The sequence below is a fragment of the Megalops cyprinoides genome, chromosome 15 (genome assembly GCF_013368585.1).
Source record: "Megalops cyprinoides isolate fMegCyp1 chromosome 15, fMegCyp1.pri, whole genome shotgun sequence".
Classification (NCBI taxonomy): Eukaryota; Metazoa; Chordata; class Actinopteri; order Elopiformes; family Megalopidae; genus Megalops; species Megalops cyprinoides.
Window position 1 is genome coordinate 22509085 of NC_050597.1, and position 12167 is coordinate 22521251.

Sequence of the window (12167 nt, forward strand, 5' to 3'; positions counted from 1 at the left end):
TCTAGGTTGATTACAACTGACTTACTGAGCACATAAGGCTACATCTGCATAGCTACTGGCACAATTCAGGTGAAATTCTTACTCAACACTACAAAAGCAGTTTCCCACCGTGAACTTGCATCTCTACTTTGCACCTCTGGCTCACTATCACCACAACATTGAATAAAACCCAGCGAAAGGTGGTTTATATCTGATATTGGTACGGGTTTTGAATGTGACTTGAGAATGCGACCTATTTTGACTTGGCCAGTCTAGACCTATAATCTCATGCATGAATAACTGGACCAACGGGTCTTTTCCAGAATTTGTTGTTTGACAATAAGAAGAAAGACAATTAAAAGACTGAGCACAATATAAAATTAGGTATGGTACATTCTACTCAATCACTCTGTATTATTTCCATACAACCAACGAAAAGCAAAGTCAAATGAACACACAGGTGTACCTCTGACATTTTGAGTGCCACTACAACATCAAACTACATCAGAGTAGCTCTGTTTTTACAAAAATCTGTCAATGATTAGGTGTCTCACGTTCGACCGTTGTTCGGCAGGGAGGGGGAATTTTCCAGGCAGGTTTTCTGCAGCGGCAACCCACCCATCCCTCTCTTTTGCCACCCTCCCCTCCTGATTGTGGACCGTGTGTGTCAAAGCAGATAAACAAAGTGGAAAAGCTCTTCTGGTTACACTCCACTGTGATAAGATCTTTTGGGCTTTTCATGGAGATGCCATGGCAACGCACTTGTGAATGAGTCGAAGATTAGCTTTGGAGCAACATGAGCTGATTACAGACTTGCTTGTCATATATGCATAATGGAGCCCCCGAGGACATATCATCCAAACACACATCCTATTCTTTGCACTTTGATGTCCATCAAGAACCTTTTAAACCTGTGTTGGGCCTCTGCAGGGTGAATGTAGTTCTGCTGAACCCATCTGAACCCATACCCTGCTTAATGCAAGTAAATGGTACGACCAGAGTAGCAGTTCTCTTTGAGGGGGCTGTGAGATGACAGGTGAAAACACAGAGATGGTGACACGTGCAAAACAGACTTGCATGCAAAACCGAACTGTAGATTTTGTTACCATCAGCCTCTCCACCAATGCAAGACATTTACATTACATTATTGTCATTTAGCAGACAATCTTATTCAGAGCGCCTTATATCCATGTAGGTCATAGTTTTATCCATTCATATACCTGGATATTTACTGAGGCTATTGTGGGTTAAGAACCTTTCTCAAGGGTATAACAGCAGCACCCCAGTGGGGAATAGAACCAACAACCTTTTGGTTACAAATCCTGCTCCTTACCACTACGCTACATTGCAGCCCTTCAAAAGGGCATTTCTAAAGGCGCCTCAGAAATAACAAATCTTACACCTGACTGTTTTGAACTTCATCCATACATAAGTTCATTTTAACAAGCTTTGTGTTATGTACATCGTACAACAGCCTCCAGACGGGCCTGTTTCTTGGTTGCATGGTGCAATACTGGCGTGGAGGCAGGGGAACACAGCTGGAGCACTGGGTGTCCAGGGCTGTCAGTGTAGATGGCACAGCTTGCCCCTGATGGCACTGGGTCTGCCAGGGGGGCTTAAGAGATCCTGCTGAAGACATAAAGCTCCAGAAAGAGGAAGTTCATTATTCCCAATCTCCATACACATTCCATACACATTCAACTGAGACCCCTGTTCACTCATCGGGCTGTTTTTACGAAAGGCGTGGGGGGGGATGTCAGCAATTCAACATCAATCTTCTAACGAGCTACTTCCTGTCAAGGGGTCAGAGAGTCAGGAGGGACGGAGAAGGGGGGTAGGAGGCAGGGGCCTAAGAGGCCCATACTTTGTGCTGAGATGCAGCCCCAAACAGACAGATGGACAGACAAACAGACAGGAAGGAGCACCTGATTGGACGTCCCTAACTGGGCCAACACTCCGCAGCCAACAGGAAAGACGGGAGTTCGGACCAAATTAAAATTAGCAGCGAGCTAAAAACATTGGGCCAGTCCACAGGGGCACGAAAAAAGCCCATCTCTCCACGGACCTGTCATACAGTTGTGTGGCAAATGATAAATGACTTGCAGATAAGCTAACTGTCAAACAGAATCCCCCACCCCTGCCAAAACAAAGATTAATCACAAAAAAATCTGAGTAAACAAGCTGGGATAAACAGAATACAAGAGGTCAGTTTAGGGGGAAAATATGGTCTGCTGAAAAACAGGCAGAAAATGTGCCCCACTTCGACATCTGAAATGACGTTCTGGAGCTGATCCGTCATTTGTTTCACAGCTGCTCCCAGGCTTTCCAATTCTGCAAGTAAAATATTTTATGGAGGATGAGGTATTTTGGCTCTTGAGCAGGGTATTTTTAGAGAAAATCTACTATATCTGGCCAATATCCATTGTCGGCTACAATGGTGTTTTGGTACAAAGAAAAAAGATTCGGTCAAGGCTTTTGTCTGTTAGGTCATAGTTGATGGTAATGTTTTGTCTGCGTCTAACAAAAGTGGTTTGGGAGGGGTATGTGGGGTGTGTTTGTGTGTGGGGGGGAGTCATAACTGGCATTTTGTGTCCAAATATGTCGAACCAGAATAACCATGTCTCACACTCTCCGTCCCACACCATAAATGTCAGGCACCCCACCCCAAAACCGCACCACTATTCAAGTAATCCTCACGTACGTGCTAGGTTCTACGTGCAGCAGAGCACCCCCCTATTTCACTGCACTGTAACCTTCGATGTTATAAGAGGACACTGTGGCCACCCAAAAAGCACCGGCACCCCCTGCAGCGAGGCCTACCTGTAAATGACTCCGTGCTGGTGCAGGAACATGAGGGCAGAGGTGACCTCAGCCGCGTAGAAGCGGGAGCGGGCCTCGTCGAACTTGCGGGAGCGCTGGATCTGGAACATGAGGTCTCCCCCGTTCACGTACTCCATCACGAAAAAGAGCCGGTCCTGGGGAGGAGGTATTGAGGAATGAGGAACGTTGCGGGCAATGTCATAGAGCATTTTCTATCGCCTTAAAAGGCATTACATAAGTGAGCATAAGCGTATATAAGCTTCTAAGTGTTTTTGCAAGAAATCTGAAAACATTACATTACATAACATGACAACACCCCCCCCCCCCCCAAACACGCACACACATACATACCCAGCTGGGGTCTCTTCACCAAAACCCCTACCACCCCCCACTCCCACCACACCCCCCACTTTCCAAGAAAATAAACCCAGGTTCCTGGGAAAAGGATCACTTCCCATGTCTCTGCTCTCATATAAGGGAAATCAGAACGGAGAAGCGGAGAGGGCGGAGGGTCATGAAAGCCCTACTCTATAATGGAAATGTAAATTTGCTGCAATGGTACCATTGTTTAACTCCCGCAGTCCATATGTGATAAGGAGCTTTGACACACATTTTTTTGTGCTGCATAACAATGCACCATTGCTGAAAGTCTTCAGAGAAGAACAGCAATTCATCTCTGGGCAAACAACATCAGGGTTGTTCTTAGAGAGAGTCTCTAATCTTAACACCACACAGGAAAAAAAAACCCCTACAAAACGAAACAGAGAGAAAAAAAAAAACACATAATGTGGTTGCTTTCAACAACAAGAGGATATAGGTGCAGTTGTTTTTAATGTCAAAATGAACTCCTGAACACTGGCTCACATGATACACAGTCCAGTGGGGTGTTAAATGAACTTGTGTGGACTTTATGGTTGAGCCACTCTCAAAGAAAGGACATAATGAGATCCCCCATATCTCTTGCCATCAGGACTGTAATTCGCATGATGCTAATGACGTTAGCAGACACAGAAGACAACCATGTGGCGTCACTGGACATGCTGTTGGGTGGGCTTTGCAGGATGTTACCGGACGGACTGTCGAAACAAGCGAAGTGATTAAATATCCTTTTTGCTCAGGTGTCGACAGACATCTTTCTCTGAATTCAAAACAGACCTTTACAACTAAAAGAACATGATTTTTCTTTCACTACACAAAGAATAGGGATGAAACAATAAAAAAAGCAAAATTAAAAAAATAAAACATGCTTGTTTATTACTATGGTTGTACAACCTGTGGTCATAAGGACTGCACACTTCCTATCACTGCTCAGTTAGTTCTCCGCAGACAACTGACATCTAGGTGTCAAATCTTTTGTTCAAACAAATGCTTTCCCTGAACTGGGGAGAAATGTTCAGCTTAAAATGTGCATGAAGTCAGTAGCAGCAACAGGTATTGATAGTGTATCATGGAATGACCTGTGATAAATACGACCTTTTGTGCTGACCTTCATTTTTTTCATACTTTTTCCCTGGGTTTGACAGGGGCTGGGAAAGAATGTCAAAAATCTCTCATGGCCTCAATCACCAGGCCGGCAAAGGAGGTGGCCCGCAATCACACAACAAGATCCGTCTTCCCTTTGTGTTTGCAAATGACCCACAATGTATCAAAATTAGACCCCCTTCACACTTGCACTAATTTGGTACCAAGAAATCCATGTCAAACTTCCTGCAAGTGGCTTCAGAAGGAAAGGAGGAGAAAGAGAAGTGTCAGCAGGAGATGTCTATCACATCTGACACAGTATCTCTTCATTTCAGGGCTTGCTCATTCTTTTTTTTTTCTATAAAAGGATCATCTCTTACATAAGTGTCCAAGAGTGTACCTCTACTTGTACTCTGGCCTTTTTTTTCCTGAAGGCGAATTTAAACAGGATGCTTAAATAGTTTGTTTAAATGTGCCCAGAATTACAGGGAGTCCCACCCAATAAAATGTGAATAAACATTTCCTGCTTCTAATTAGAAATGTACAAATACTCGTTTCCCAGCCCAGAGCTGCGAAGTTGCTAAAAGAAAGGCTCAGATGAGCAGATAACGCCAAAGACCCAACAATTTAGGCTTTTTTGTGTGGCAGCTTAGATTTTGGGGGAGCCTGACGTGGTTCAGTTCAAGTTAAAACAGCATGCCAAGAACCACTCGGGCTGCCACCACCAATTATTCTCCACAGAATTACGTTTTGTTAATTTATAAAAATGCTTATTGCTCCAAAGGCAACAGCTGTAATAGAAGTTCTTCTTAAATAACTTAATAAAAAAAAATATTCCAGTTCTGATTTTGAAAAAGAGGATTCAGAGGATTACAATATGCATGAAGTGGAATTTAATAAATATATTCATCTGAAACTCCCTTTTTTCACTTTCACACATGTGAACCGAGCGCTGTTTGAGGCCCATTTTATACCAGAGTTAAGGTAATTACCACTCTCTTAACTCTGAGATTACCACACTCTGCTCTCCCTTAAAAAATGGCCTGCTTTGTGATGTTGATAGCAGCAGGAAATAATTATAATTTCGGTACAGAGTGTATTGTGTGTGGCCCTGGACGACGGTCAAGAATGTTTATCCTTAAGCCCAGAACAGCAGGCTGACCTCTCGTTGTACCACATATTCTCAGTTCCTAGTTGACCGCTGACCACAAAGTGGACCACTATAGGCCACTAGTAGGTCACTATAGGGTTTAGAGACACACCCACATACATGCGCACAGTCCATCGCCCCTGCAATTAAGGTCCGGAACATACACACAAAAACACTGACACAAAGGCATGTAGTCGTCTGTGTGCATCTGTAAGAACAGACACATGCACGTACATCATGTAGTGACCTCACCTCATCCTATATACCCTTATCCAGAACCCTTTGCTCCAACACACACACACAGATACACACAGACACACAACGACACACACACACACACACACACACACACACACACACACACACACACACACGCATAGACACACACATGGAAATACACACAGAAATGTGCACATATTTGATGAAACTGCAGTTACTTGCAGAAGGTCCATAATTTTCATGCTTAGTGAAGGGTTTCTTTCATTAAATCTGTTGCTCTTCCTACATAAAACCAATACCTTCAGAATTGTTCAACTGTAGAAATGTAAGGTTTAAAGTTAGTGCCAATGAAAAATACCAATACAAAGTTTTTATCTTCTAATATGACAAGGCGAAAAATAATGTCAGTGGTAGAGTGCCCAGCACTCTTTCGGTGCTTTTGAACTTGGTGCCCTCTGTTCCAGCCCTGGTGCTGGTCGAGTGAACGCACAGGTACGGGTGCGTCTCAATCTGTGGCACACAGCCCTATCCATCAGCATCAAGGGCCTTGTTTTTCTGACGCTGTCAGAAAAGAGGGACACTGATAATACTTCTGGCTCTTGAGAAACAAAGAAAGAGAAAAGGAGAGAGAGAGAGAGAGAGAGAAAGGAAGGATGAGAGAGGGAGAAAGGGGGGGGAACAAAGGTCACCCTAATGGAGTTCTCTCTCCAATATACGAGGAACATCTCAGGAACTGCAGATGATTCACAGATGACCATTGATTCATCTAATCAAAGCTCTCGGTACAGCTCAGCTACTCCTCGGGTCTGACGCAAAGCAGGCTACTGCTGTAATTCATCTAAAAGGGCTTTGTTTGCCGAATGCACTGTGCTCTTTTTGAATGTTTACACAGAAAAAGCTCCCTATTCACCCATAACATCATTGTGCTCAGTGTGGGAAGCAAGATGTTTAGTAATTTGCGCAGATGGCTGGAATATGTCCAAACACAAGCGAAACAAATACCTAGACATTTTCAAATTGGTAAATTTGCAATGGAGACATAAAAAGGTGGTATTCCTCAAAGTCCTGAGGACTCGCCTGTTTTGGACACTCAAGTGTTTAGATGCCTTGCGGCAGACACTGTGCGGAAGTGAAGCAGCGCTGGACTGCTGCAAGGGCCAATGAGCGTCCAGTGTCCCTCTCTGTCACTCTACCAGATGAAACGGGCGTCGCAGAGGAAACATTTGTTTAGTCTCAGGGTAACTTATATAACGTGTTATGCAAAGGACATAAATAGCTCCGTTTTTCGGGTGGGGGGGTGCTGCAGGTGCAGGCAACATTGCCGGGGGTGTCCATAACTTGGACACATACCGCGCACTTATCTCAAACACACACACGCTTCGCAAATATATCACACTCAGAGGAGAGCTGACTGAGTCACAATGGCACTGCTCATTGGCTTAACTATAAACATGGGACAGGCTTTGAAATAATTAGAAAAATAGAGAGCAACAGAGCTGTAAATGGTTTGAAATGGTCAAGAGGAAAAATCAATTAAACAATGACACTCTAATAAATGTGAGTAAAACAGATTAAAGGTGATTAAGGCACAACTTCAGGGAAAAACGCAAACATACACACAGGATAGACAGAAATAGGAAATACATATACATATGCTAAAGCAATCAACAGGTCATAAAACAGAGATAACTAAATCTGAGTCAAAACATCCAGGATGCTGGGTTGCTCAAAAACTGGTATCTCAAAAGCTACTTGTATCTGTGTGTATATGTTTGTGTGTGTGTGTGTGTGTGCGCGCATATACATGTGTGTTCAACAGCTCCAGAAGATCAGTACTGTACATACAACACCAAAGCAAGCTGTTCTCTTTTGTCATCAATGTGCTTCTGCACATTGGTGCAGGTATTAGGTAATAGGTATTCAGCCCATAAATAATGTGTTACCATGACATTTGACAGCCACAAATCAGAGACCATCTGAATGTCTCACTGTCTATATGTCATAATAGCGAGCTGTTGTCATCATCACTGTCCTTGTGCACCAATACAGACAGATATTCATGTAGCAGGAGTCTATTCACTTTTAATTAACATGTTACCATGACACTGAAGCCTCCCATTTTAGTAACAGTGTTGTTTGCCTTCCACTCTAGCAACGAATATGTTTTTACAGCGTTAGTATCTGCCAGGGTTACTGGGGAATCAGGACCACTCATGTTGAGATGGAGGAAGAAGCCAACGTTTAGATTTTTAAAAAAAGGGCCGGCTGTTGCCATGGCTGCACATTATCCTCGTTTTGCATCGCACGCCCGGCATCGCTTTTCATCCGGCATGATACTTAATTGATCTCCGCTCTCTCCGTGAGCATCTGGTCCTGGAGCAGCACTCGTGCAGCGGCTGAGTCCCTACCTGGCCCCTGCTCAAGGCCCGGCCTCACGAATGCTCCTTTCATCTCCTCTCGGGCCTTCAGCCCTCATCTGACAAAGCCCGGCTGAGGGCTCATTAAAAAAAAAGTGCATGGGACACGGCCCCGTTAATCAACTGCAATCAGGCGTCCAGCGTTCCCCCAGTTATGACCACCGGAACGGGAGCGCGGTCTCAGACCGGGTCCAGACCCGGGCCAAAGGGGTCATCTCCCACACCCTCTCACCCCCTCACCCCCGCCTCGGCGCCAGATTTCACCTGAAAACGTCGACGTGTGTGTCCACTTTGTTCTGGAAACTTTGCTGGAGGGGAAAAATCTCAACATGAGATCTCTGTGGCAGGGCAGGGTTCGCAGGGTTCGCAGGGTTCCCTTTTTAGTCAATTCAGCAACAATTTTTGCTCCTGGTTGAAAAACTGTAACACTGAACTGAATCCACTCATACAGGTTAAGGCTGAATAAGTACAAGTAGCCTGCAGTAACTGACTGACAAATGTCAGGAAGTCTTTGATTAACAAAGGAGAGGAGAAGGGTCTTACCTAGCACACAGCTGACCTCTCAGGTCCACCCTGTTCTCTAGACTATTATACCTGTCAGGGATGGTGTAACAATTCCCAGGTGGAGCTGATACCAATCTCCATCTGCCTTTATGTATAAACCTAGGTCACCGATACAAGGGACGTTTGTGGGATCTGGGAGCCCGTCCAACCGTCCAATCGCATCCCTCCCACACAGGACCAACCAATTACAGTCCCAGGGCCATAATGGGTAGACTGTACGATTCAGACCTTTTTCAAAAGCATTCTTGTTTTATTTATTTATTTATTTTATTGAATGAATCCATTCTGTTTGACAGTTTGGCTGTGTAGCTTTTGTGCTAACCATTCTCTCACTGATATTTTTTCCAGTTAAGTGACCGCCTGGAAGAGGGAATCAGGAATTTTCCACGCGGAGAGTGAATCAGCGATGCCACCGTGCCAGCCCTTATAACAACCGCCCTTCTAATGGACGTCTACGAATGTTACTGTACATCGGGCTGCACGACAAGGACGAGAGGGGTGCGCCAGCATGCTCACCCAGGCAACCAGAGTTTTTTTTCCCCTGCTGATAATGAATATAAATGAAATGGCGGATACAAAATTGCATCCCATTATTTCAGAGAATAGAGGACAGGTACAGAACATTATTAGTACAGTACGGAACAAACTCAGAACATAACTGGCCAACCAACCCCCCACCCCCCCTGCCAGCAGAACTGAAAGCATGCCATTAGCTAATGCCAGAGAATATCTCTAGTCTTTCTGATAAACAGTGCTAATGCTTGCTGCGCATTCACGTACAGATTGTGCCGTTTCCTTCAGAGTAAGATGCCCGAGTGCTGGCCCAGGTTTTCCCTATGAGAATCCTTTAATTATGACCTCTAAAACGAAACTGATCCTGGATCAGCAGAGCTCAGTGCAGCTCTCGGCTGCGGAACCTCTCAGGGGCATTCCCCTGTCTCTAGCCAGCAGGCTGCAAGTTCAAACAGGTAAATACGTATTGTATACTTTTAAATCTGTGATGTGTCAACTGTAAGCTGTGCCGGCTGCCCTGGATAAGGGTCGGAGTCACGGGGCGGAGTAGCGGGTATTCAAGGTGGTGCACCATCAGTATGATGAGAGCCTAGAGCCGCTTCCACCATCTCCACCCAACAAACAAAACGCCGAAAATACAGGTATTTTCACATTAGGAATTGCTAAAGGCATGTTGTGGTTGCGCTTTTTTTTCTTTTGTCTGATGTGAAAGGGGGAGGTGGTTGTTTTTTCCGCTGTTCTCAGCACAATGGGCCTCAGGGGAAAGGCAGGGTTGGGTCCCGGGGGTGTGGGGGGGTGGGGGGTTCGGCTGGGGGATTTTGGGCTGCTGGGTGCTGGGCTAGAGTGTGGTGCTCAGACAGATTGGGGGGGGGGGCTGGTTCCAGTGAAAGCCGCACAGCACCAAGTATCAACTACAACGAATCATTTATTCTTAGAAAGGGGAAGTGCACAGCACAGATTCACCAGGTACTGTGTAACTGTGCAACTGATTTATATCACAATCACACAATTACACCAGAGACGACTACATCAACACACTTTGCACATACGTACACGCAAACCATGCAGGACACTTTACAGGGAGGACTCTTATTTTACACACATATAACGCACACAACACTGTTCCAGTGCACAGCAACACGCCACGTTAATTCAGCCCTACTGCCGCTCAACAACACGTGAGAGGGGGATGAATTAACATGGAACAGAGAAAAGAGAAGAGACAGAGAGAGAGAAGGAAAGATTAGAAACTGAATGAAGAAGAGGATGGGCTTGTCCTCTTGCTCCAGCGTGCAGCTCTCCCCAAACGTGCCGAGCTGCTCGGCAGAATATTCCCACGTTCCCCAGCAGTGGGGTCAGCCAGCCACAACAGTGCTGTGAGGTGGCCAATGGGGGCAGTGCAGGGCACCAAAACCAGAACAGCCACTGACCCAGTGCTGGGTCCCCTGAACCACAGAATGGAGGCCTCCCTATTGCTTTCCACAGGGACAGAGCACACGTGCACCTACACATACGCACATGCATACACACACACACACACACACACACACACACACACACACGAAGGACTCATACAATCAACACAAGATCAAAATGAAGAATAAACAAACTCAGGGCCCGATCTTAATGCCAGCCTTCCCTGCGTTATTGTTTGGTTCCTATACTAGTCCCATTCAGTTTGGATTTTGTCAGTCAACAGCTTCTGAGAAGCGAGCATGAGAGGGCCCAGGGAGAATCCTACTAAAATAGGCCGAAAACTGAGATACTCCATCAAAGGGAATATTTTCTTCTGAGTCATCAAGTTTGTCTTACCAGAACGACCCATTCCAGTGTAAGTACACCATACATTTGATCCCTTAATACAGTTCATTAATCATTTCTGCTGGGGGGGAAAAAAAAGAATAGTAAATTGGACCTTGCTTTGCCTGGAGGGGCGCCAGCATGCGGGTGTGTTTTGGTTACCAGTCTGCTGCTATTTGAGGCCGAACCGCCGTGCGCATTACTGGCATGGGGAAGGTAAACACAATCAAACCCCGCAATTAATAGAATAAGAACAAAAAGAAAATAAACACGCAGGAGGGACGCCAGGAGGCCCGGCAATTCTCCAATCTATCGTCAGGGTCCAAAGCCCCGGCTCCGACCGCAGAAAGCTGCGCCGCTAACCTTTGGAAGTGGAGCGTGCGGAGCAGATCTGCTGCGATGTGCCGATAAGGCCACGCTACACGGGAGCTGACCTAATGTGCGCGCAGACTCTCGGTCTCCCTGTCTCTCTCTTCCTCCAGTCTTCCTCTGCGAGTATTTCGCACACTCACACTCCATCTTGTAGATGCCCATGGTCCCAACAGCACAAAGGCAGTCAGGCTAACGTGCTTGTCATGCATTGCTATTAACTGCAAGATAACCACTCTCATTGGCATGATTTAATGTGAGCGTGTATCAGGTGAGAGGATAAACGTTGCTGACACCTCTCTCCAAACTGTGGATGAGACCAGGCGGGTAACGGTAGGTTGTAAAGCGGCAGGCAGCGGAACGGGTTTGCTGCTTTTTGCAGAGCGAGGGCGTGCCTTTCTGGTTCAAGAACAAGCAGGGAATTCTGAGGATAAATGGCAGAGGGCGAAAGGTCGAGCTGTCGGGTTACGACCCCTACCATCCAGACCTCACCCTCCGCCAAACTGCTACCACTCCCCGCCCCCTAGGTCTCCTTCTGTACTCAGGTGCACCCCCGACCCCGTTAGCAGCCAACACAAACACCTCCCACGCCCGCGCTACAAAAAAAAATGCGCAACAATGAGACATTCTCCTAGCCATTCTTGTCCAGGAAGAGAGGGAGCAAAAAAACATTTTCAAGCCACAGACGGGCCTCGGCCCGAGGTACTGCGAGTCCCCTCCCTTTGTTTTTCTCTCCCTGGGATGCAGAGAGGGTCGGTGGGTAGCAGTCCTCCACACAGTCTGACTCGCTCACAGCTGAGTTCCTGTGGAGTTCCTGTGAGGTGGCCCCCTCTCCCCCCTTACCCCTTTCTCTTGCCCTCCTCTTCCCCCCACCC

At 46.1% G+C, this 12167-nt stretch overlaps 1 protein-coding gene across 1 annotated transcript in view; it reads right to left on the reverse strand.

Annotated features, from left to right (window-relative positions):
* LOC118789805 (protein kinase C epsilon type) overlaps positions 1-12167 on the reverse strand; it is a 105888-nt gene that overhangs the window by 17651 nt on the left and 76070 nt on the right. The window contains exon 11 of the mRNA XM_036546449.1: positions 2800-2954. Coding sequence (XP_036402342.1) covers positions 2800-2954 — 155 coding nt within the window. The remainder of the gene's footprint in view (positions 1-2799; positions 2955-12167) is intronic.